Consider the following 27,588-nt stretch of genomic DNA (forward strand, 5'->3'; position numbering starts at 1 on the left):
TGGGAGTCGCCGAGAACAGCAACTGTGGGAGCATAAAATGGATACTTCCTGACTATCTTCGGCCTGTCTGTCCTAGCAGCCATCGTAGAATAATATCTTGAAAAGTTGGAGTTGGATCGGACGGCTACGTAATTATAGTTGAAATAAATGGGAGACAGAAGACGAAAGTAGGGGAAGTAACAAAAAAGGGGTTTATTAAAACTTAAAAATAATAAAAGTTAGGGAGGACGTCTACGTTACGGCGGAAGCTCCGCCTTCTTCGGGACAAAAGAGCTAAATGTGGCCACGAGGCTGATAAGGGGCTTGAGAATGACGTGGTCGGTTGGGGGAAATTCCCGCCACCTGGCGGTTGTCAATTGGGGAAATTCCAGAGCGTTTCTGTGTCAGGTCCAGGAGTGGGGTCATCGTCCTTGTGGGTCAGTGGGGACCTTGATCTGGCTGAAACGAGAAAAGGCAACAGGGTCTTATCTAGGTTGTTAGACTTCTTATTGTTGACAGCATGCCAGGGTCCTCGTTAATGGCCGATCGGAATTTGTAAATTAGGTAAGATTCCCGTTGTTCCCGGGAGCGGTCGGAGGTAAAGTTCGACTGGAGAATAAAAACTGAGGCTTCGTTGATTGAATGTTCTGGTTGTTTGAAATGGCGTGAGACTGGGAGATTAGGTTTCTTGGTAACATCCGATCGGTGATTGTTGAATCTAATTCGGAAAGAAGTTTTTGTCTGACCCACGTATTGGGCCCGGCATGTGTTGCATTGGATTAGATAGATAACGTTGCATGAGTTACAGTCTACGTCTGCGTTGATCTTGACGGTAAAGTTGGAATTCGTACTTCTGACCGTTTGTGCGGTCTGCATTAACTTGCAAATCTGGCATCTCTTGCCATTACATGGATGACAGCCCGCCGGAGGGCTAGTGGGTTCGCCTACTTTAGAGCGGACCAAGCTATCTTGTAAGTTACGTGTACGTCTGTAAGCGACGCGTGGTGGATTAGGAAATATGTTTTTCGTGCGTTCTGACTGGAGAAGGATACTGTGGTGGCGGCTAAGTATGTTGTTAATGTTTGGGATATTTCCGGCGAATGTTACAGTTAAGTTCACGGCATTACTTTCTGATTTGTTTTGTCTTGTCTCCAGTAAGCTTAGACGGTTTGCCTTGCGAGCTCTGTTGAGAGCATCTTGAACTAGATCGGGTGGATACTGACGACCGACAAAGGTTTGTTGCAGCTGTTCTAAATTTCTGTCCAGATCGTCGTCATTCGAGCAGATTCTCCTATACCGAAGGGCTTGACTATAGGGAATGGCCAGTTTCGTGTGGCGAGGATGACAACTATGGAATGACAAGTACTGCTGAGAGTCTGTGGGTTTACGGAACAGATCAGACGTTAAAACTCCATTGGTTAGCTTAATTTGAACATCAAGAAAGCTAACAGTGACGGCAGAATAGGTGTGAGTGAAGTTAATAGAAGTATGGAACTCATTGAAATCGCGTATAAATTCCAATAGGCTGTCTTCCGAATGTGGCCAGATCATAAATATGTCATCAAGGTAGCGCTTGTATAAAGTGGGTTTGTCCTCACGCGTGCTCAAGAATGCTTCTTCTAGTGAACCCATGAATAGATTTGCATAGTTTGGTGCCATTTTAGTGCCCATAGCGGTGCCGTTGACTTGTAAATAGTGGCCATCGTTAAATTCAAAGTTGTTGTTCTTTAGGATCAGTTCTAGTAGAGTAGATACGACAGATGGATCACAAGAAGAATCAGAGTACTTTGAAAAAGCCGCCTCGGCTGCAGCTATGCCATCATCGTGGGGAATATTGGTATACAGGGAAGAAACATCTAACGTAACTAGGAGACTAGATGGGGGTGGCTGACATTGATTTAGTATTTGCAGGAAGTGATTGGTATCCTTGATGTACGATGGTAGTCGCGGGGGTATGTCTTTAAGAAGATGATCTACGAAACTAGAGAGTTTTTCAGTGGCTGTCCCATTGCAGGAGACGATTGGACGTCCGGGGTTCCCCGGTTTATGAATCTTTGGGAGCATGTAGAATCTACCTGGCTTTGAGTTACGGGGAAGAAGGTATTCATATACCGCCGAATCGATCTTCTTTGCGGCCTTTAATGCCTTTAGATGTTTTGTGATATCTGAAACAATCTGTTCCGTGGGATCAGTGTCTAAAGTTTTGTAAAACGTGGCACAAGCCAATTGTCGCAGTCCCTCATCGATATAATCCTGCATATTCATTACGACAATTGCACCACCTTTATCTGCCCTTTTGATTATTAGGTTTTTCGATTTTTTAAGATGCGACAGACTACTTTGCTCGGCTTGACTCAAATTTGGTTTGGTTTTGCGGGAAGAGGGATTATATGAAGTAATTATATCTTTTTGAACTGCTTTTATATATATATCAAGAGCTTTTTCGCGATTGGGCTCTGGCGTAAATTCACACGGTGGCTTGAAAGGTTTGGGTGTTGTATCAGGCTTATCATGAAAATACTCTTTCAGACGCATACGTCGGGCAAAATTATCTAAATCGAGATGGAGTTGGTATTCGTCTACCTTGTTATTATTTGGGCAGAATGAAAGCCCACGGCTAAGAAGTGATAGTTCAGAATCGCTGAGGGGGTGGGACGACAAATTAACAACATTTTGAGGTGACGTATTGGTTGTGTTGTCATGAGCGTTAGGATTTTGATTGTCACAGTGTTCGGTTTCACCTTGGGAATCTAACGAGGGAGTAATTATGTTACTACTACCTGCGAGATTCGCGTTATATTTAGACATAAGGTCAGGATCTGTCTGGTCCCTTGTCATTTTTTTACGTTTGGTGTTATTCACAGTTTCTTCCAAGTTCCTAGTGAACTGTGCCAATTCTGACTCATGCGCGTCCGTAAGGGTCACAGTATCGCGGATAGTTTTAGCTTGCTGAGATATTTCTGCAGTTGTTTCCTCACAGTGGGCTATTAGAACTTCCAGTAATGCAGTAGAGGCGTTGCTAAGGGTTTCATTCCATTTCTTTTGAAGGGTGTGGTTCAGAGGGAAGGTTGGCTGGAGCTTAATCGCGAGTCCTTTAGGAATTTTGTTATGATCGCTATAGACTTGCAGTGCGGTACGGTGGGAATTGGCACAGTTCACTAGGAACTTGGAAGAAACTGTGAATAACACCAAACGTAAAAAAATGACAAGGGACCAGATAGATCCTGACCTTATGTCTAAATATAACGCGAATCTCGCAGGTAGTAGTAACATAATTACTCCCTCGTTAGATTCCCAAGGTGAAACCGAACACTGTGACAATCAAAATCCTAACGCTCATGACAACACAACCAATACGTCACCTCAAAATGTTGTTAATTTGTCGTCCCACCCCCTCAGCGATTCTGAACTATCACTTCTTAGCCGTGGGCTTTCATTCTGCCCAAATAATAACAAGGTAGACGAATACCAACTCCATCTCGATTTAGATAATTTTGCCCGACGTATGCGTCTGAAAGAGTATTTTCATGATAAGCCTGATACAACACCCAAACCTTTCAAGCCACCGTGTGAATTTACGCCAGAGCCCAATCGCGAAAAAGCTCTTGATATATATATAAAAGCAGTTCAAAAAGATATAATTACTTCATATAATCCCTCTTCCCGCAAAACCAAACCAAATTTGAGTCAAGCCGAGCAAAGTAGTCTGTCGCATCTTAAAAAATCGAAAAACCTAATAATCAAAAGGGCAGATAAAGGTGGTGCAATTGTCGTAATGAATATGCAGGATTATATCGATGAGGGACTGCGACAATTGGCTTGTGCCACGTTTTACAAAACTTTAGACACTGATCCCACGGAACAGATTGTTTCAGATATCACAAAACATCTAAAGGCATTAAAGGCCGCAAAGAAGATCGATTCGGCGGTATATGAATACCTTCTTCCCCGTAACTCAAAGCCAGGTAGATTCTACATGCTCCCAAAGATTCATAAACCGGGGAACCCCGGACGTCCAATCGTCTCCTGCAATGGGACAGCCACTGAAAAACTCTCTAGTTTCGTAGATCATCTTCTTAAAGACATACCCCCGCGACTACCATCGTACATCAAGGATACCAATCACTTCCTGCAAATACTAAATCAATGTCAGCCACCCCCATCTAGTCTCCTAGTTACGTTAGATGTTTCTTCCCTGTATACCAATATTCCCCACGATGATGGCATAGCTGCAGCCGAGGCGGCTTTTTCAAAGTACTCTGATTCTTCTTGTGATCCATCTGTCGTATCTACTCTACTAGAACTGATCCTAAAGAACAACAACTTTGAATTTAACGATGGCCACTATTTACAAGTCAACGGCACCGCTATGGGCACTAAAATGGCACCAAACTATGCAAATCTATTCATGGGTTCACTAGAAGAAGCATTCTTGAGCACGCGTGAGGACAAACCCACTTTATACAAGCGCTACCTTGATGACATATTTATGATCTGGCCACATTCGGAAGACAGCCTATTGGAATTTATACGCGATTTCAATGAGTTCCATACTTCTATTAACTTCACTCACACCTATTCTGCCGTCACTGTTAGCTTTCTTGATGTTCAAATTAAGCTAACCAATGGAGTTTTAACGTCTGATCTGTTCCGTAAACCCACAGACTCTCAGCAGTACTTGTCATTCCATAGTTGTCATCCTCGCCACACGAAACTGGCCATTCCCTATAGTCAAGCCCTTCGGTATAGGAGAATCTGCTCGAATGACGACGATCTGGACAGAAATTTAGAACAGCTGCAACAAACCTTTGTCGGTCGTCAGTATCCACCCGATCTAGTTCAAGATGCTCTCAACAGAGCTCGCAAGGCAAACCGTCTAAGCTTACTGGAGACAAGACAAAACAAATCAGAAAGTAATGCCGTGAACTTAACTGTAACATTCGCCGGAAATATCCCAAACATTAACAACATACTTAGCCGCCACCACAGTATCCTTCTCCAGTCAGAACGCACGAAAAACATATTTCCTAATCCACCACGCGTCGCTTACAGACGTACACGTAACTTACAAGATAGCTTGGTCCGCTCTAAAGTAGGCGAACCCACTAGCCCTCCGGCGGGCTGTCATCCATGTAATGGCAAGAGATGCCAGATTTGCAAGTTAATGCAGACCGCACAAACGGTCAGAAGTACGAATTCCAACTTTACCGTCAAGATCAACGCAGACGTAGACTGTAACTCATGCAACGTTATCTATCTAATCCAATGCAACACATGCCGGGCCCAATACGTGGGTCAGACAAAAACTTCTTTCCGAAATAGATTCAACAATCACCGATCGGATGTTACCAAGAAACCTAATCTCCCAGTCTCACGCCATTTCAAACAACCAGACCATTCAATCAACGAAGCCTCAGTTTTTATTCTCCAGTCGAACTTTACCTCCGACCGCTCCCGGGAACAACGGGAATCTTACCTAATTTACAAATTCCGATCGGCCATTAACGAGGACCCTGGCATGCTGTCAACAATAAGAAGTCTAACAACCTAGATAAGACCCTGTTGCCTTTTCTCGTTTCAGCCAGATCAAGGTCCCCACTGACCCACAAGGACGATGACCCCACTCCTGGACCTGACACAGAAACGCTCTGGAATTTCCCCAATTGACAACCGCCAGGTGGCGGGAATTTCCCCCAACCGACCACGTCATTCTCAAGCCCCTTATCAGCCTCGTGGCCACATTTAGCTCTTTTGTCCCGAAGAAGGCGGAGCTTCCGCCGTAACGTAGACGTCCTCCCTAACTTTTATGATTTTTAAGTTTTAATAAACCCCTTTTTTGTTACTTCCCCTACTTTCGTCTTCTGTCTCCCATTTATTTCAACTATATATATATATATATATATCACTTTTCCGAGATGAAATCAATTCCAACATAGCATATGCTGAAGGGCACTCCTTAGGAGGGCATTAGCAAACTCCTAAGACAATGCCTTAATTTTCAATAAACTTTTTCACTATAAAAGCTACGAAGTTGTCCCAATGAGAACATCTGTTCCATTCGGTCATCTGATATCGTAGCCGTTTTCAGAACAAAAATCCGTTCGCTAGATCGTCCGCAAAAAATTCGTGAAGGAACACTGTTTTTTTCTTCTTTATTTTGTTCATTGCGCATCTTCCGAGACGCGTATTTCCTTCATCCCCAATGTGAGAGCGTGAAGGAGCACACTATCGCCTATTGGGGCAACTTCGTGGCTTTTATAGTTAAAAAGTTGGTTATTGAAAGTTGAGTAAGACATTGTCTTACGATTTTGCTAAAGCCCTCCTCAGGAGTGCCCTTCAGCATAAGCTATGTTGCAATTGATTTCATCCCGGAAAAAGTGATATCCATATGTAAAAAAAAATAGGTTGACACTTTGCTTGGACACCCTGTATATATGTAGCAGCATGGATGCCGCCTTCACAATGGAGTTTTAGAGACCGGCGGACTTTCTCTCGAAGAGAGTACGTAACTACAAGACGACTAATCACCTGAGACTGATTTACCAATTCTTTAAGAAAAGCGATACAGCAGAATAAGAGACTATCCTCGTTCCATTCCGCGTTTAACAATCCCTGAAACATACAGGTGCGTTAAAATATCCATCCCCGAAACAGCGCCGATTTCACGTCAGAGGGCTCCTCCTGAGGATGTCAGTCTGACCGCATAAATTGAGAAAGCTGCAGCGGGGTAGTTGGTAACATTCCATATCACAAACTGCTGAACTCGTCTGTTGCTGCAGTTTGTCATTTTACATATAACTCAATTGCAAAAACGACAACGGCACTGGTGTCATGGCTTTTTTATAAAAATTCTGCAAAGGATAAAAATGAACACACTGTACAATATAAATGACAATACAAGGCAAAAGCTGTATCACTACGTCAACTACTATAACTGGACTATCCTTGACTTTGCTGACCAAAAGCGAGGGAGGCTCCGCCCCCAAATGGCGCACCAATAGGAGGACTCGGGAGGCGGAGCGCTGCGGCCTCTGCTCTTGTCTCATAGATGGCGCATCGGTAGCGCTCGGCTCGGGATATGTGAGCCGCTGTCGTCTGCTTCTTCAGGTAGAGCTACGACCTTGAAGCCTCTGCTCTCGCGTAAGAGATGGCGCAACATTGGCGCTCGGTAAGGGCACGTGTGGTCACCATAAATGCCATAACTTTGAGCCTCGACCTTGAGACCGGCCGGTAACCTCAATTCCGATGACGCGGCGCTAGCAAACCATAGTGCGTAGTTTTGACGATTATGCTTCATGGATATGTCATTACATTACCAAATTTGTGGCCAGCTCGACGTTTCGCTCCGCTCTTTTGCGTAAACATTGTCTCAGCTCATGAAAAATGAAAGAAATATTTGTTCTACTCCTCGCACTGAAATAAATCATTTAAAATAATTGAACCTCTGTATGCAATAAGGCGATAAGTCGAAAAATCCCAAAATGAGAAAAGGGGCCTGATATGATTGTCCGTCCCATTGACACACATGCATTTCCCGTTTTTTTACCATGCTGTAGCGGGCCAACAAATCGCAATAAGGTCCTAAGTTTTCATTGGCAGGTGCATACTGGTATGTAGATGTCATTGCAACAAAAATAGTAAAAAGAGGATAAGTCGACTTATCCCCTTATTATATATAGAGGTTCAATTGTACTGTGCGTTTCTTTTCACGTTTTTTTTTCTTTTTGTAAGCAGTTACGCAAGTATACTGCGTAGTTTTGACGATTATGCTTCATGAATGTGTCATTACTACATTACTAAATTTTTTGGCCAGTTCGACGTTTCGCTCCGCTCTTATGCGTGAGCATTGCCTCAGCTCATGGAAAAGGAAAGAAATGTTGCTGCTTTTGTTCTACTTCTCGCACTGAAATAAATCATTTAAAATAATTGTACTGTGTGTCTCTTTTTTTTTGTAAGTAGTTACGCAAGGGTCTAGGACATCTCGGTGCAGGACAATTCGGTGTGGGACAATTCGATGCGGACATCTCGGTGCACGGGCATCTCGGTGCACGGACATCTCGGTGCACGGACATCTCGGTGCGCGGACATTTCGGTGCACGGATATTTCGGTGCACGGATATCTCGGTGCGCGGACATCCCGCTGCACGCTAGCCTCGCTATTTAAAAATAAGAGATGAAAAAGTGTTTAGACTTCCAAGACATTCTTCTTTTGTGACCTTTGCGGGTCAGTGCACTAAGGCGGGGGAAATACGACGGGTGCATCGGGGGCGGTGGAGATGAGCCGGTTGTTTCGTGGCGGAGGAATCGGGACGGGGGAGTTTAAATTGGAATCGAGCACGACTCACCAAGGGTTAAAAAAAAAAGAAACGAGGCGCCTTTCGCGATGAAATTTGCTGGGTGTTATTTCCAGCCTCGTGTCCTAACCTCCAGTAACTTTTTAATCGCACTTTATTAATTAATCCGGCATCCCAATTGTTTCCCAGCGACGTGCGCCTCACGTAGACTTTTACTTTTGGTACAAAAAAAAGAAAAGAAAAGAAAACGCGCAAGACACGAAAAGTACCAGAGAGCGCTCCAACGTCTCTCTCTCTCTCTTGTTCATGCAGAGCATCTTGTCGTTTTTAAAGACACGGTTTAAATGCACTTTTTAAAGACACCCTCTATATTCAAATGAACAAGGATATCGACGTAAAACATCAAGTTGGGCCTGTTTTTAAGATATGACAGATAAAAGCGCTAAAACCAAGACGAAGGACGAGATACAAGCCGTACCTGTGTGTGTCGTCCTTTGTTTTAGTACTTTTAGACGTCATAATATCGAATCCGCGTTTGCACATTTTACGAATGTGCAAAACTTGCTGCATAATTGTCTTTATGCTTGCAATGTATGTTTGCCAGTGCATTAATAATTATTTCCTAGAGATACCACGCAAATCATCACTTTCAGCGCTACCGACACAGCCCCAACACCCTTTTCGTCCTTTTCTTCCCTGTTGTCCGTGCACCGAAATGTCCGTGCACCGAGATGTCCGTGCACCGAAATGTCCGTGCACCGAAATGTCCGTGCACCGAAATGTCCGTGCACCGAAATGTCCGTGCACCGAAATGCCCCTGCACCGAGATGTCCGCACCGAGATGTCCTGCACCGAATTGTCCTGCACCGAGATGTCCGTCGCCCGTTACGCAAGTATGTAAAAGGGAAAGAAATGTTGCTGCTTGTTCTACTCCTTACGCTGAACTAAATCCTTTGAAATAATTATACGCTGTTTCTTTTTTCCCTTTTGTAAGTAGTTACCGAAGAAAATAATTGTCCTGTGTGTGTCTTTTTCGTTTTGTAAGTAGTTACGGAAGAAACTGTTTCGTATTTGTAAGGGATTCCGGGATCGAACGTCGTTTGGTCGAAAGCTGTCGCGGAACATTTGGACGAAAGCCATTTAATCGAACACCTTTTGACTGAAACGGCAGCAGTCATGAAACAGAACACAGGCAACGTGACAAGATTAAGAAGCAATTTCCCAAGGCCCTGATACCTTCTGCATATTTCCTGCAGATATGTTGGAAAAACGCAGCGAACCACATGTCTCACGTTAGCGTGGGCGTAGGAAAAAGTTGTCCCAGTTTGCGGAGCATTTTACCAAATGAAATGTTTGGGCGTACTTCTAGCAATACGCTGAGACAGTATCAGCCACGAGGACATGAGAGTGGAGCTAAACGTCTAATTTTACTTTCAAAGCTCCTGCAAACGCAGTTTCAGCAAATGCAAATAAATAGCGAAAAAAAAAAAGGCACATCATCGGATCGCCTTCTGGATGCGAAAAAGTGGATTAGGATGACGAATGTGTTTATGGGCGAGCGGATGACACAGAGTGAAATATTCCTTGGGATAACAACATTTAGAACTGAAGCTTTCTTTTGTTGTTTTCTTCTTTTTTGTTTCATCAACGCTCCAAGCAAACGAATACAAGAATCGATCGAACGACTGCTGCCGTCTCGATCAAACGGTGATTGATCAAATGCCTTTCGACCAAATCTCCCGCGTTCGATCAAACAGCTTCCGACCAAACGACGTTCGATCAAATGTCCCGGAACCCTTACAAAAAGGAAACACACACACAGTGTACAATTATTTTCTTCCATAACTACTGACAAACAGGGAAAAAAAGAAACAGAGTATAATTATTTCAAAGGATTTAGTTCAGTGTGAGGAGTAGAACAAGCAGCAACATTTCTTTCGTGAACATTTCTTTCAAGACTTCGTGTTGTGTCTGTCCCTTCGTGTCCCCAGTCTCGGGGTTTTTACATTATGCATCATCTTCACCAGCTCGCTTGCTTCCTAGCCATTTTTTCATTTCTTTCCTTTTTACATAGTTCTGTAACTACTTACAAAAAAAAGAAAAAGACACACAAACAGTACAATTGTAAATGATTCATTTCAGTGCGAGGAGTAGAACAAGCAGCGACATTTCTTTCCCTTTTACATACTTGCGCAACTACTTAAAAAAAAAAAGAAACACAGTACAATTATTTTAAATGATTTATTTCAGTGCGAGGAGTAGAACAAAAGCAGCAACATTTCTTTCCTTTTCCATGAGCTGAGGCAATGTTCACGCATAAGAGCCGAGCGAAACGCCGAACTGGCCAAAAAAAATTAGTAATGTAATAATGACACATTCATGAAGCATAATCGTTAAAACTACGCAGTATACTTGCGTAACTACTTACAAAAAGAAAACAAAAACGTGAAAAGAAACACACAGTACAACTGAACCTCTGTATGCAATAAGGGGATAAGTCGACTTATCCTCTTTTTACTATTTTTGTTGCAATGACATCTACATACCAGTATGCACCTGCCAATGAAAACTTAGGACCTTGTTGCGATTTGTTGGCCCGCTACAGCATGGTAAAAAACGGAAAATGCATGTGTGTCAATGGGACGGACAATCATATCAGGCCCCTTTTCTCATTTTGGGATTTTTCGACTTATCCCCTTATTGCATACAGAGGTTCAATTATTTTAAATTATTTATTTCAGTGCGAGGAATAGAACAAGCAGCAACATTTCTGTCCTTTTTATATACTTGCGTAACTACTTACAAAAAGAAAAAAAGAAACACACAGTACAATTATTTTAAATGATTTATTTCAGTGCGAGGAGTAGAACAAATATTTTTTTCATTTTTCATGAGCTGAGACAATGTTTACGCAAAAGAGGGGAGCGAAACGTCGAACTGGCCACAAATTTGGTAATGTAATGACATATCCATGAAGCATAATTGTCAAAACTACGCACTATGGTTTGCTATCGCCGCGTCATCGGAATTTAGGTTACCGGCCAGTCTCAAGGTCGAGGCTCAAAGTTATGGTGACCACACGTGCCCTTACCGAGCGCCAATGTTGCGCCATCTCTTACGCGAGAGCAGAGGCTTCAAAGTCGTAGCTCTACCGGAAGAAGCAGACGACAGCGGCTCACATATCCCGAGCCGAGCGCTACCGATGCGCCATCTATTAGACAAAAGCAGAGGCCGCAGCGCTCCGCCTCCCGAGTCCTCCTATTGGCGCGCCATTTGGGGGCGGAGCCTCCCTCGCTCTTGGTCAGCAAAGTCAAGGATAGTCCGGTCATTGCAAAAAAGCAGACTTGTCCGTAACGCGTTACTAGTAATTGCGTTACTTGTAATCAATTACTTTTTGAGTAATTTTTCGAGTAATCAGTTACTTTACTATCAAAGTAATTTTTGGACTAATCAATTACATTTCTGAGCAATCGATTACTCAGTCACTCAGTAATTGATTACTTTTCCGGCAGAGATTAAGCTATCTTTCAGGTGTTGTGCCCCAAGTCAAGCCCCTCGTGCGGTCAGCCTCTGTTGGATCGTTCTACTATAGCAAGCGGAGGTCATTGTACTAACGTTCTGGAATTTCAGGGTCTCTCTCCCTAATCTCTTCCAACACCAGTGTGGTGGTACCAGGGATGGGCAATGTTTAAACACATTGTAATTAAAATACCAGTTAAAGTATAAATACAGGTATTTATATTTTGATTAAATTGACTCTATTGACTATTGATTGACTGAAATTGACTCTATTGACTATTGTTTAAATACAGACTTGAAAAATGTATTTATAGTTATATCTAAATAATAATTTTCCAATTTTCGGGTATTTATTCTTGTAAATACTTTATAAATACTCCTAAATACTGAGTATACTGTATGGTATCTGAAAGTTGCCCTGCATTTGACCTTTCGGTAAGAAGGGCGAGTTTGCGGCACAGGTACGCCGTGTTTACGCTATAGCATGCGCATGCGGCAAACCATTTTAGATGACAAGTTTTTCACTGTTGTTGCGGACAACTGTCACGTCTACCCGACTACCTTGTTGTACGAAGCATCTTAGTCAAATTTAACACAATCATTTGTTCATCGGCACCTGTGGAGACTCTCCTCTCATTTGCGAATCTGATTGTACGGCCGAACAGAAGATACCTAGATGCAGTCTTCGAGAAACCTCTATTATTAAAATCATCACGATAATCTAACAATAAATGCTATTGTTCCTTGCTGATTTGTTGTTATGGTCATCGTTATTTCTATAATTCCAGATCACATCTTCCTCACAGTATTTATTGTAGTAGTTACGGTAGTTAAATACTGTATTTATATTTTGTATTTAAATACTAATGTTGAAAAGTATTTATGAGGAGTATTTAAATACGACTTTCATTCGCCTCAGACCACAGAGCGATCCTAATACCCGGCTTTCAGCGCCAGCATTCCAGAATGGGACAACGAGGCGTGGCCGCTCGTCATCATGTCGGTTGAACGAATACTTATTCGCGTACAAGAGGAAAGTTGCCATTTCACATGTAACCTAACGGGCGATAAAAAATTCTAAAGTAGCTTTTCCGCAAATTCAAACCAAATCTCTTCTGAGTGAAGGCAAAGCATAATACTTTCTTGCCATGACCCGTTGAAGGTTGATCGAGAGGTTTTATCAAGGGAGTTCATGTCCGGAGAAAAATCCGGCAATTTTCAGATTTTTTTACGGAACTCTTAAATTTTTCATAGCTATTTAAACTGTTTAGCGCTGTTGTGTAGGAGGCGTAGAACGTGTTAAAATATTTTGCGGCGCGCTGACTTGGACGAGTATGCAGAAAAAAAAAGAAAGAAGATCAATTTCGGAAATATTGTTTTTTACCACATATTCAGCCGTCAGTTGCACACTGGGGAGGTCCTGATAAAAATATGAGACAACTTGCATTTGATAGCACGCCCCTCGAACATTTATTTTGCAAAGCGTCATTGAAGCAGTTTCTGTTTTAGCGGTGGATTCTTAACTTGACCACCCTCGCACTCGTCCGGTATTGCCCGCAAGGCTGCTTCACCCCAAGACCCTCTTCGTTTCGACCCACCTGCACATTAATTCATATTTTTAGAGCTGCAGACAGCCGGATCAGAAGAAGGCTCTACCGGAAGAGAACATTCAGGGACACCAAGAAGACTAGGGGCGCATCGTGCACACAACATGCACGCGTCACGTCTACACGCAAGGTACTCTGGCCTTGAAACCCTGCTTAGCAGAGGCTCCGAAGCGAGAGAAACAGAGTACACAGCACGCTGTGCAGATGCGCTACTTAACTAGACGCGCTAGGGAGCCTCCATGTGCGTCCCCTTTTCAGGGAGGCGACAACTCCGTCGTCTGCTACGAGCGCCGGCATCTGGACTCCCACATCGCACTGGGCGTCAGCGGCGGGGTTGCGTTTGTCTGAATTTTTCGCGACAGGAAGAGGGTAAAAGAGGAGTGAAGGATACTAGCGTAGCAAAACTGTCATATATGCTAGTAGAGCTGGTCATGGGTTGTAAAATATATTGTTAATGCTTTGTAACGTTTGTCTAAACACATCACGGCACCTGCACACGCAGTCGTGTCTCACCCAACGATTTACAATAGCAAACATGGGAATGTGTATAGACAACAGAAATATGTTGATTGCAAGCAGATTTTATTACATCTCATCCAATAGGATATAACAGAAATAGAAAGAAAAAAATGGAAACGTAGGTCGCACTGGTGCCGTTTTGCTTGAAAACGATGTCGTTTTACCGACATGCTCCAGTCGCAAGTGCACCCTCAATCGCAGTTGTACAAATTTGTCCACGACTGCATGATATAGTTCTTCTTTGTGTTGGTCACAAGCCGGAAGATTGTTGTCCACGTTATTATGAATAAAAGTCGACACAGTCTTGAAAGGTGAGTGCATCGCATAAACGCGTTTCGAAGCAGATATCGCCCTGAATGCCTCTTCAGTCCAATGCAAAAGAACTGTGACCCGAACGTGGTACACCCAGAAAAAATGGGACGGAACACTGGTATTACCCGAGGAAATTACTCGTGGAACGACCGATTTCCGCAGTAAAAGAGGCAGTTCTGACGCACTTGTTGAAAGCTGGATATAAAATTCCGGAGGGATGAGTTGCGATATTTGTTCCCAAAACACACAATGACGCGAAGATACAGAAGAAATGCAATTACTTGCGTGTACATGTGCCGGATGGCGGCTCGAACGCGCAAAATGCACAGCGGCAATGGGCAGCGCGTAGCAAGTTGGGAGTCAAAATGTGCGCTCCACGCGAGGGCGAGGAGGAAAGGCGGCGTTGGCACGGTTAAAGGGTGTCTCCTCCCTGAAAAGCGGAAAAGCCGCAGCAACCCATGGACGCTCCCTAAGACGCGCGCTTCATCCGCAAGCACCCCTCCGGGTCTGAAGAGAGGAGTGATGTGGAGACCCGTGGATGACGACGATGTGGCTTTGCTGCCACGCGCTGCCTCGTCAGTTCTATCGGCAAAGTCCTTGAGTGAAGCCACGGGTTGAGAAGAGTCCCTACAAATCCCGGACATTCCATCATCGCTCAGCTGGAACCCATGTACGGTAATACTATCTCGTCTACAGAGGATATACTGAAATACAAACTGTTGGGGCACGTTTAATAAAAGTATGGGGCGTAAAACGTTTGTAGCGATGACAAGGGTGCGTCCTTGTAATGAACTCGTGCATCTGCAGCGACACAACTATACCCTAATAACGTTACTGATGTGCCATCCTGCAAATGCTGTTTTACAGCGTCAGCTGATGAGGGACGATCCTCCCGAAATTTCATGGTCGTCCACAGAAAACGCACGGGCGTCACGACACCCGCCAGGCGAAAAGATAACGTCGTCGTCGACCGTGGCGGCCCATCAGCTGCTGCTACAGACGACGACGTGTCAGACAGTCAGTTCCGGCATGGCGATGTCTGAGCACTTACAAAACATACACTCTAGTACATGCTGTCAGAGAGCTCCGGCTGATCAGCCTTCCACGCTCACACAAGTTATGTTTGTATGTTCCGTGCACCATAGACGGATAACTAACAACAACTAACAGAAAATATCTAACTGATAGCAAGCTTTCATAAACGCCCCACATTCATCCGTACATCTCTAGGTGACATCCAGGTGACGTTCCTTCGACATTTAATCAGTGATCAAATCCCGGTCTGCTGGATCTTCATTGATTATTCCTCTGGCAGGTGAGCATTACACGGACAGATGTGCTCACCTTGCTGGTTATGTTGCTGGAAAGTCAATGAACAATGTCCAATGAAAAGTAGTGCCGCGCCGTTCCTCAACGCTGCCCCGCTATGTCCCATAAACGTTGCTGAATATCACGTTATGTTGATTTGCTTCTGACAATGTTATACAAATGACAAATCTATGACAAATGTTGCTTCATGTTGGACAACGTAAGTAACGTCGCACCAACACATACAACGCACAGTGTTAGTCAGTTGCAACATCAGGGAATTTTCGCGAACCGGCGCGGTGCACACGGTCGATCGGTCGGCCGGTGCGTGGTCCAGTGGCGAGGAACTGACCGGAGACTCGCCAAAAAGAGTTCTGCGGGAACCGACGGGAAGCAACCGCTGCGATACTTGTGGCGCCACCTCTCGTTAGGAACAGAGGCAAAAACATTTTTCCGATGCACTGTAAATGCACTTTCACAGGACACTAATAAGCGTACTCGCACAAGTATATTCGACCGATAAGATTTTTTACAATCCACGAAATGGAACGTTTGAACAATTCTCAGTCAGCACAGCATCGTCACATGGAACAGCATTCAATAGGGCGGCAAGGGCTGTGCAAGGGTTTTCTACGGCGAGTTTCTGACCTTTAGTCTGACTAACGGTGAACCAGAAATATCAACACACCGCAAGGTTTCCGAAGAACGAAACTTTGTGAGGATACATTACGCCATCCAATGAATACTTGGCTGCAGCCAAGTAAATGGAATCCATCGCGGCGGCGGCCATATTTGAGCATCGCTGAGGAGTCCTCAAAAGAGAACGTTCGGAAGCGAACCGATCGCTGTCTTGAAGCGGCCAGGAAGATCCCCGCGCGGGAAGGATAATCTCCACGAGATAAAGCGCATGCGCGTCGCTCCCGTTCCTCCCAACTGATCGTATCGGGTGTGCTCAACTGGTTCCTAAAACTCTCTGTTGAACCGACGCCCCAACACGGGTTCTCGAAAGTTCACAAACAATCGCCAGAGTCGCTATTTGATGCGTGTGATACTTTCGCACCTCTCCGGTCATTCATCGGCTCGTGAAAATAACGGGATGAAACATGACATCATTTTCTCGCACGCGGAGTGCTGCGCGGCCTCCTTGCTTGCACCTGTATGTTACTGTGTTTTAGCGCCTGGCGACTAATCAGTCAAAACCGGTTGTAGGCTGTGAAGGAACTGTCTATTACTGCGAAAACGTCGTATTTCCTTTTCCCGGGTTTGTGTGAAGCAAATATTGATGCCGATTTTGGGTTATTCTGTGTCGTCCGATTTTGTTTTTGCTCGAACACGTTCTTCTCTTTTTCTTTTACGGTAAAAGAGGGGCGAAAGAAGGAAAAGAAAGTGAGAAAGAGAAGCTAAGAAAAGGAGACTTCTGGAACCAAATGGATTTCTAGCTTGCGGTATCCCCACAATCATTTACACGAACTGAACACAGTTGCGAAATATATCACTCACTAGAAAAGGAAGGTGGAATCATAAAAACGGCTTTCGAAATTTGAAAAAAATGAATAAAATCTGGCTCCCACCGAACGTGGATGGAAATACTTCTTCTTCCTTTATCTGCTCGGCCAACGTCACTGTGCATTAGTCATGCCATTCCTGGGCTGTTTTCTGACCTTCAGGAATGCAGATGACCGTTGTTTCTTTCCGTCCGTGTCTGAATGATCTGATCCCCAAACTTTGTCCATTGTTTTGTTCCGGCAATATAACGCAGCAGCTACGGCCGGAGTGGTATACTACTTGTCCGCTCCATGCAGGATGACGTAACACGTTGGTCTTCGGAAAGGGAAGTTTTTGAGACTCCTCTCCGCATTCCAGTTTCGGTTTGATTGCTCCCTTCTTTGAGGTGTAATTCGTCACACGAAAAACAGACAAAGCTGATGGCAGGTATACAGTGGATGTTATACGCCAACTATGATGTGCATCCATTTTTTCACCGATTGTTCCGAAGTACCCCTTTAAGTGACCGCTTCCTGCAAGCAGCTCGTTTCTTCACGTCGAAATAAATTACTGAGCTTTATTTATTGTTACACCTCCAGGGTCGCTTTCAGGCACAACTGGTAACATTCTCAACAGAGGTATCGACTCTCCCAGGCAAGTTTGAATCTCGACGTCAAATGCAGCAACGGAGGGGGTTTGCCACGATAAGGGCATCACAGAAGCAGAGATACCTTCTTCCTAAGCCTACGACCTCTAGCACGCTTGCGAAGATGATCGCCCTGCACATATAACCACGGAGAACATACATCCCGAAACCAAATGTGTAGCAGTCTAAAATTTTCGAATTAACGACACGTATACAGCACTTTAGACGAAATGCTTATACTGGTTTAAGAGGCTCGTGCCGTGTAGAAGAAGAGAGTGATAACATTATTATCGAACAGCAGCCACTGAAGAGCGTAATGCGAACAACGGACTGTACCACGTACAGCGACACAGTGAGTTTCACCGCCTGCTAATTTCTTAGTCTCGAATGTTGAAATTCGTTAGAATATTGTGATGTAGTTGCGAAGGCGGTTCTGTGACCTCTTTTTACAACAACAAAATGAACACGAGAGAAGAAATACCTTTTTCTAGTGAGAACAGAATTGGCTTGCCATATAAACGCCGAAAGTCGTGCGAAACGATAAAAAACCGCTTGAAACGACGGTGCGGTGGGTGGGGGGAGGGGGACGCCAGGCCACCAGAACAGCCTGGCCTGGGCAAATCTCAGGGAAGTGACCTAATCTAATTTAATCAAACGCTTCTTTATCTTTTCTTTATCTTTCATATCAGTGGGACGGTCCCCGTTAGGTTGAGCAAGGTTGTTGCTTTCCTGTAGCAGAGGTGCTAGGTGAAAACGAAATGGTGCTGACAAGTTGGTGCAGGACTGCGAAATAAACACGAGCCATGGGGTACAGACGAATTCTCGTCGACGACACTTTGTTTGTACCCCTTGCTTTGGGTCTATTTCTCAGACGTTAAGAAGATGTTAAGATTAAGAAATCCATATAAAATCCTTCTGGCCCACATATTTTCGCAATGCTTATATATTTTTTGATTCAGTGTGTCACCCGCGTTCCCTCTCACGCATAATTCACTTCTACACGAGGTAACTAATTTTTAAAAGTCGCAAGCACGTCTTCGGAACCACATGCTAATATTATCTGAATACCAAGTACTATGCCGCATAGCATCGGCTCACAATAGTCAAGTACAGCTACTAACGCCTACTTTAAAGTTACCTCCATTTGTTCTACGATGGTGGATTTGCAGTACCGAATCTATCCGTATGAGGCTGAAGTAGTGACCAAGGTGAAACCCTGAACGCTCAGACCAATTTCATGCACCTCTTTCCAGCATGAAGCACCGTCGCGAATTAGCTTGACGAAGAGCGGTCATCGTGCGGTCTCGGTCGAACAAATACAGATACTAGTAGTGTTCATCGCCACTGCAGTCATGGCAACGCTTGTGGTCGGCAGCCTCGTCATTGCGTCCAGAAGAGCACCTGCTCGTGCCACCTTCAACGACTGCAACTCGAACGACTGCAGATTTCATGCTAAGTTGCTCGGCAGATCGCGGGAAAGCGGTGTGCCGTTATGTGCCAATTTCTACAGTCACGTTTGCGGCAACTGGTATCCAACGAGATACGTGGGAAGAGGTGCGTTGGACGATCCCTACTCTCACGATGCCGAGCTAAGTTTCATTAATCTCGAAACCTCAAAAGCAAAGCAGACACTTCCAGGGAGTATGTTCCAAAAGTGCTTCCACGAAACGCCCCTTGACAGGGAGGCGTTGCCTCTGCTACGGTCGCTAATGGTGGAGCTGGGCCTTTTTACTTACAACGCCTCGACAATAAGAGATCCGTTGGACATTCTCCTAGAAATGGTGCTGAAAAGAGGAATGACCTTCTGGTATGATATTCGCCTTTTGAAGCCAAAAGACACGCCGCGAGTCATATTATTCCATCATCACAGGCTCGTTGAAGACTGGCATCAACGAATGGAATTATGCAATGATGAACAACACTTTATAAAGGTCGTACAACAATACCTGAGCATTATCGGTCCCTTTCTGAACGTCTCTGTCACAGGGCTTCTGGAGGACGCGAAAGTTATTCTTCGATCTCTTCTTAACATTACCTGGGCAGAACCTTTTGAGGGCATAAGTTCACTTGACCTTATTCAACGCTGGACCCCACATATTCCTGGTCACTTGTGGTTACATCTACTCAACGCGCACTACGCTCCTTACCATGTTGTCCGTACCACCTCTACCGTGCTAGCTGAAGATGTCAGACTTCTTCGTGTATTGGACAATCTCTTGCACACGATTCCATCACACAGAATAGTTTCCGTGTTAGCGTGGCATTTTGTACAAGAGCATGGTTGGATGGCTGCCCCCGAAGTTGAGCAGCTCCGTTTCGGCACCGACAGAAATCGCGAGTGGCGCAAGAAGATGGCATGCCTGAAGTACACCAGGCAGGTCTACGGTTTGTTTACTGATGTCAACAGAGATCGTTTCGTATACAAGCCGAATGAAAGGCGTAAGATCGACTACATTCTACGTTCGCTTAACCGGAAGATGGTTGAAATGGTCGATGGCTTTCGCTGGATCGATGACTCGTCCAAGGAGGCCATCAGCGCGAAGCTAGCAGACATGAAGGTGGAGTTATGGCCAGCAGATATATTTTTCAACTACACGTCACTGCAGCATCTGTACAGCAACTTCCCTATGACCAGCGACTCCTTCTTGGAGAGCTTTCTCAACGCCACCGAGATTCGCAGATCACTCGTCAATCACGTGCACGCTGATGACGTGTACAACCGAGATATCACGAGTCCCTTTGGGTTGTTTGGATACAGTCATTACCTGAACACAGTTATGGTCTCCATATCAGCTTTAAACTATCCACTTTACTATCCTCATGGCACGGCGGCAATGAACTACGGTGGACTTGGATTTCAATACGCGAAAGAAATTGTAAAGGTGCTCGATCACGTCGTCTGGTGGTCGAAGTCGGCGGCCAGCAATTATAAGATACGGACGTCCTGTACTGTGCGTGGGATAGACGGGACGCGCGTCCGCAACAGATTCCTGCTGCTTCTTGCTCTGGATATCGCTTTCTGGACGTTCGGTGCAGAGATTGAAGACGCGTATATAACTAGCGCTGACTCGAGACAGTATGGCACACAAGAGACATTCTTCATGACGTATTGCTATTCCATGTGTAGCAGTTCCAGGCGCGAGATGGACGAGTGCAATTACCCTCTGATGAATTCCTACCAATTTCAAAGGGCTTTTACGTGCCCAGACAATACATACATGAATCCAGAACAGAAATGCGAAGTATTCTGAACATCGCTCTCCTGGCCCCTCTGGCATTAAGTGTTATTAAAACGTGTTTGTTCCACTTTCCCTTCTGTTGATTATTCCGTATAAAGCACAGTAAGGTATAGTACCACGACCCATACGCGTTTCCAGGGAAGTGAAAGTGCTTTGCGCGAATTTTTTGAAAAGTAATAATCATAGATCTCTGGCGACGTAAAGCCGCGAATTTCATTCAGCAATGAAGAAAAGGAGGTTAAGTACGGGCAAACGTCCTTTCTCGTTTCGCAATATAGAGCTGAAACTGCATGAGAACCTCACCATGCAGTACTTGATAAGTCTGCATCTACGCATCACGTATAGTAACGTAAAGTGTACAGAATGCGATATGTGCTTCGATTATGCGTCAGCTGAGGTTAGCGGGTGTATTTTTCTTCTTTTTTTTTCTCCATCCGAGCTTTTTCAGCATTAGCACGGTGCATACTGCTGTAAATACATCACAAGGTAAATATCCGCATATATTTCGGAGCATTATTGCACAGTACTATAAGGACAGGATTGATGCATGTCTAAAGGACTATTCTCTAGAGATCTGGCCTAGGATTTTCCCTCTCCCTCGCGCGCCCCGCCCACCCGGAGCGCGCCAATGGGAGGACGCGTGGGCGGAGTCGACTTTCATTGCCATCTGGGGGCAGAGGTTCGAACGTAGACGGAGACGTGCTTTTCGCGATGCTACGTCCACTGGGTCTTTCCATTCACCATGGCCCTGAGTTGGCCCGTGTTCCAGAGATGGCGCTGCCCGATCTGTGAACTTAGGGACGCGCGTTCCTTGGGACAACGAAAATGGTCGGCGATAAGTACTGTGTCTGAGCGATGCTCGCGTTTGTCTGTTTGTTGGTTTTTGCTTTTAATAAACGTTTTATGATGGCTTGTTTTTGCTTTTAATAAACGTTTCATGATCGGCGTCCCTGAGCGATGGCCGCGTTTGTTTGTTTTTGCTTTTAATTGACGTTTTATGATGGCTTGTTTTTGACGCCGTGTTTTTGTCAGAGACGCCGATCATGAGGCGTTTATTAAAAGCAAAAACAAACAAACAAACGCGGGCATCGCTCAGAGACGCCGATCATGAGGCGTTTATGAAAAGCAAAAACAAACAAACAAACAAACGCGGCCATCGCACAGGGACGCCGATCATGAAACGTTTATTAAAAGCAAAAACAAGCCATCATGAAACGTCCATTAAAATCAAAAACAAACAAACGCGGCCATCGCTCAGGGACGCCGATCATGAAACGTTTATTAAAAGCAAAAACAAGCCATCATAAAACGTTCATTAAAAGCAAAAACCAACAAACAGACAAACGCGAGCATCGCTCAGACACAGTACTTATCGCCGACCATTTTCGTTGTCCCAAGGAACGCGCGTCCCTAAGTTCACAGATCGGGCAGCGCCATCTCTGGAACACGGGCCAACTCAGGGCCATGGTGAATGGAAAGACCCAGTGGACGTAGCATCGCGAAAAGCACGTCTCCGTCTACGTTCGAACCTCTGCCCCCAGATGGCAATGAAAGTCGACTCCGCCCACGCGTCCTCCCATTGGCGCGCTCCGGGTGGGCGGGGCGCGCGAGGGAGAGGGAAAATCCTAGGCCAGATCTCTAGAGAATAGTCGTCTAAAGCATGGGCGCGCTCATCTCGTAATCTGAGCCCCGCCATAAAGTAATGGCAGGACAAAGGAAATGTAATCGTGTGAAGCTAAGACCCCGTTCCAGTACCAATAGTGGGCGTTGTATTGGGCTGGGAGAACTGATGGTGGTGGTGGTGGAGTGGGGGGGGGGGACTCCGTAAGAGAAACCACTGAGTATACACTCTAAGCCAGGTAACGCATATATAACGGTTAAGTACCGCTTGGCCAAGAGGCACATTACAAAATGTTCCTCTTACACACACAACCCTCCCCCCCCCCCCCGCCCCTGCGCAGATGTGGTACACACGGCCACACACGCGGTACAAGCAACGCATAGCGCGCAGCGATTTAGACCTACTCGTCGGGGTCGTTCCCCTCCTCTACGATATATGCCCGGGCACAAATCTGGACTGGTTCCAGAATGGTTCTAGTTGAATCTGGACAGGTTCCAGTTCAATGTGGATGGTCCCGGTATCGTTCCTGTTGAATCTGGGTGTCCCCAGCTGGATTCCCAAGTGGGGTGGTTGGTTCCATATTGGTCAAATCAGTGGTACCACTCTGGCCTCAAATGGTTCCAGGACTTACAGGGGGAACCTCACAGGTACGATTTTGTTCCCAGAGTGGTCAATTGCACCACCTGAAATTCCAAGCTGGGTAGTGTCCCCCTTTGAGATCTGCTAGAGGAGCAAGAGTTCACTCTTGCCATATACCCTTCTGGTTTGTTTCATCCATTAACTTGATATATTTTAGCATAAGCATGATGCATGTTCTATTGTTATTGTTTTTTATCTATCTAGGTCTTCGATAAAATATACGCTGTAACTTTAATTCGTGCTCATACTCTCATCTAAAGGTGAATATCATGAAAGGTACCAGCAAAATGTCAAAAGACACATTCAAAAGGTGACAGACTACGCTAAATAGTTAGAATAAGGAAAACCGAAGAGGTAATTCCACGGGCTGATCCAAAGCATATGTAATAATTATGAGGGCGCCACGGTGCGGAGGGAGGCTTTCAAATTAAATCCGAACACGGGAGGGCGAGAGGCGAGTATGTCAGTTGAAACACTGTAAAAAAATTGCACTGTAAAAAAATACTGTGATTTCTACGGGCGTTTAATAGTATCTGACGACGGCGTGTTACCGTAAACACAAATACTGCGAAAACTACGTAAAACGGTGGCGCCATCATCATGCGCCGGGCAAAAACTTGAATGCGGAGGCAAGGCCAAGCCAAGTACCGTCATTCGCAACCGCCGGAAGCGGAACATCGTGCGCGGACGACCGTTGGTGAAGGAGGACGAAGTGGTTGTTGTAAATCTCGTGAATGCACGTAGTCAGGTAAGCACATTTCTGTTCGCACGTCCTGTTGTTTGCGATTTGAGCGTGTGTGCACCATATACCTGGTTTTTGTTCAACTTATAGGACACCAGTAAATCGTGGCACGCGTTTGCTGTGAAGCGTCTCCCTAGTTCAGATCTCATGCGTCCTGGCTCGTAGGGTCATCAAGGCGCTCTTATTGTAATGTGTCGTTGCCCTTGTGTTTTTAACTCTTATGGGCTACGTTGACCACTGTAGACATGTACATGAAGCGGGCAGAATACCGTGCTGTCATGCATTATGTGTGTACACGGCGGCGAACTATGCAACACTCAGATGTCACGGATGTTTGGAACGTTACAAGAACACACCAGGACGGTCGCCTCGAATCAATTTGCTCTCCGAAACCACGAAAGTATGTCACGTCCATTCGTGCTCCCGTCTGTTCACTACAAATATAGAGGTACTGTCACATATGAAGCAGCACATACGAGAGGGCCATGATCAGATATCCTTATGAACGCTGCCAGAAGAAGTTCCGTGCCGTCTCCGCGTTTTCTGTGCACCTTCTTATGTTCTTCCTTTGAAACAATAAAACGGTGAGTATAATTTCCTTTCTCTTTACAGGGTTTTGATGCCAGAGCTGACTGATGGGTGCACATGGTTCCCTCGTATGTTCTTCCATTGAAAAAATAAACGGTGAGTATAACTGCATGTCAATTGCCCTGCTCCCTGTAATAGTTTCCTTTCTCTTTGCAGCGTCTTGATGCCAGAGCTGACTGACGGGTGCACATGGTTCATTCGTATGCTCTTCCTTTGAAAAAATAAATGGTGAGTATAATTGCATGTCAATTGCTCGGCGTCCTGTAACAGTTCCCTTTCTCTTTGCAGGGTTTTGATGCCACAGGTGACTAGCGCATTTTCATCACTATGTACATAGAAAATAAATCCCAATGTGTCAAACATCACAATCTGTTGCGCATGGTCATTGCTTAAACTGCTCTCATTGCTACGACTATATGTAAAAAAAAGAAAAAATAAAGAGGGGCTCCAGGGACGGGTACAGCACGATAAGGGTACACGGCATATGTCAGTTAAAATTACTGGCCAATGCTGTTCTTTTAACGACCACAGCACAGTAATGCTACACGGCGTATGCCTGTTAAAATTACTGACCAATGCAGTATTTTTTCACGGGCACAACTTATACGGGGGCACCGTAAAAAAAACGGCCAATGTTTGGCAGCCAACTTTCCATGCATTTGCCCGTTTTTTTTTACGGTGAAATTTTTTACAGTGTGAAATTTCAGTATATCTACTGGATATCAGGTCGGTCTACTGGAAAACTGAAAAAAGATAAAATACGATTAATTTTACTGAATTTTTGCATGAAACGTGGTTTTACTTTGCAAACTCCAATATACGTTTGCTGACACTGTCTGATTACATTGTAGTTCGCGTACTAGCGGGAAAATCATGTCGTTCGTGCTGGGAGCACTACTTGAGTGCTACAAAAATCCCCAAGAGAATTATTTTTGATACATTGAGGGGTCTTCGTGTTATGTGGCAAGCAGCTGCCCAAATAGAACAACTTACAACAAATTCATTGAAGAAATATGCGCATATTCCGTAAACAGTGACAACTTTAGCCGAGGCGGGCTCATGGACGACACAGAGATATTCTACAGGACACCCAGTAAACCCACACCTCTGGTAGTCCTGTTGCAGAGGGATGTGCAGAGTAGGGTTTAACATAACCACGTTAAGATAATCATATAGATGGTCACAGTACGAGACAGTCAATGCCCGCAACCGAACATATGTAACAACAGGAAGTTGGGCTACAAAACTAACGACTGGAAATGTCTAACGGACAACGGAAATCTGCTATCTTTCTATTTGTTTGTTTTTTCGTGGTGACTATTTACTATAAAGCGACGTACGGCGAGCACCGTCAGATAAAATCCGGTACCACACAGTGCGGTTTATTGCAGAACGAAGAACTTTGGAAGGAGGCGAATGGGCTTGCTTCGGCACTGCAGACGCATGATGGCGTCTGCTTCGCCCTTTTCTCTTGTTGTTTCAATTCGAAGTTTCACAGTTGTTTCTATTACATCTACTCAATTTTGCTGAATATCCTGGTGCCGACCCCCAAATTTCCACCAAAGTGACCCGGCAACACTGAGTTGAAACTTCGACGCGTCGTAGCAAGTTGTTTTCTTTCTCTTCGGTTGCCGTGGCAGAGATCACACATCTCCCGTGCAGTATTTATGCATTTTTACAGCGTTTTCTACGACGACGCGATGAGAAGGATTCATGTGAACCACATTGTCGGTATCTCGGTGGAGTTTTGACGCTAAGAACACGACACAGCGTACGGAGAAGAACCGGACGACGAAACTCCGAATGGACTGCACGTAACGCTTGTTCTAATGCTAACAAGTATAATTGCTTACCTGTCCAGAATGCATTTCGTTCGCCCTGCACGCTTTCGTCTATGGAGCACTACAGTGGATGTCACCCCTGTGTTAACGTGTTCCGATTGGTTGCCAAAATTTGGGCGCGTTAAGTAGCGGCTTCGGAGTGCATGGAGCCCGGTCCATTTTACTAAACTCCTTTTGTGAAGTGTGGCGCTCCCGCTCTCCTACCCAGAAGTCAGAGTGCTACTCGCGCTCTCCACCTTCCTCTCCCGTTGGACTCACCTGCACCTCAACTAACTTGTTTAACGCTGCAGACAGCCGGATCAGAAGACGGCTTTAGCGGAAAAGAACATTCAGTGACACCCAGATGACTAGAGAGGCGTTGCACAGGCAACGTGCACCATGATGTGCACACGCAGCGCTCTCTTGGCTTAAAACCCCGTTTAGCAGACGCTCCAGAGCGAGTTGACAGAGTGGACGGAGCGTGCTCTGTAAAGCCGCTTCGATGCGCTCTTTGACGACGATTCTGCGCGCTTCCTCTCCTGCGACCACCTACTACCTCGACTCTTTCATTTTAACAGTGCATGTCGGCACTCTTAATTTTTTTTTAGTGCTGTTGGTACGAGTGTCTTAGAAGGAGGGGTAAGTACATAGTCATAATCACAGTATTCATGTAAATGAGATCACAGTGTACGGGAAAGGCTGAAACAGCAGAGGAATAGTAGCCTAAATAATCCTGTTATGCGCACAGACTCGAAACGCGTGCAATAAAAGAGGACACGCTGTCACAGGCAACTACTTTTTGTCGTAAATTATTCCAGTGCTCAATAGAAAAATCAGGAATTTTTCAGGCACCTTGTTCGGAACCTGAATTGCTCGGTTTACAGTGTTTCAGACGTGAACTACGTCGGTGAGAAAACTACATAATCGCCCTTCAAAATACATTTTTCGTTGTGTGCGATGGGCCAAAATAGTTTCAACCGTTGAAGTTTATTGCTATTTGTCAGAGACTAAAGACCTGCCTCCACTGAGAGATCCGTGGGAGAGAAGTGACGGGACTATTTGTTGTAGACAAAGTGAATAGCTCACCTCCGTGCTTTTTAACTATATGTTGTATGGCAGTCACAATTTCAGGGAGCCAAATTACTGCTGCATATGCAATACTGAGCCAACAAGTGTTTTGTATGCGAGGACGTTAGTGTCACTGTTAGCATATTTTAGGGCTCTTCCACAACCTAGGACAACCTAGATTTTGCTTTCCCGGTTGCTGTGT

General features: G+C 45.0%; 1 protein-coding gene and 1 long non-coding RNA gene across 2 annotated transcripts; both read left to right on the forward strand.

The window, feature by feature from the left end:
• Positions 1 to 17,964: 17,964 nt before the first annotated feature.
• On the forward strand, positions 17,965 to 20,975 carry LOC135383140 (endothelin-converting enzyme 1-like). The gene is made up of 2 exons (XM_064612743.1): positions 17,965 to 18,021; positions 18,923 to 20,975. The coding sequence occupies exons 1-2, from the start codon at positions 17,986 to 17,988 to the stop codon at positions 20,918 to 20,920; spliced, it is 2,034 nt and encodes a 677-aa protein (XP_064468813.1). The 5' UTR covers positions 17,965 to 17,985; the 3' UTR covers positions 20,921 to 20,975.
• A 2,880-nt stretch (positions 20,976 to 23,855) lies between these two features.
• LOC135383138 (uncharacterized) lies at positions 23,856 to 24,850 on the forward strand. The gene is made up of 3 exons (XR_010419687.1): positions 23,856 to 24,594; positions 24,655 to 24,726; positions 24,787 to 24,850. It is a non-coding gene; the product is annotated as an uncharacterized LOC135383138 (long non-coding RNA).
• Positions 24,851 to 27,588: the final 2,738 nt, after the last annotated feature.

The sequence above is a fragment of the Ornithodoros turicata genome, chromosome 2, assembly GCF_037126465.1.
Source record: "Ornithodoros turicata isolate Travis chromosome 2, ASM3712646v1, whole genome shotgun sequence".
In the NCBI taxonomy this organism is placed as follows: Eukaryota; Metazoa; Arthropoda; class Arachnida; order Ixodida; family Argasidae; genus Ornithodoros; species Ornithodoros turicata.

Coding starts and splice junctions, on each gene's coding strand:
- LOC135383140 (XM_064612743.1), top strand. CDS start 17,986: ATGCGAACAACGGACTGTACCACGTACAGCGACACA. Junction 18,022..18,922: donor GTACCACGTACAGCGACACA/GTGAGTTTCACC, acceptor ACCTCTTTCCAG/CATGAAGCACCGTCGCGAAT.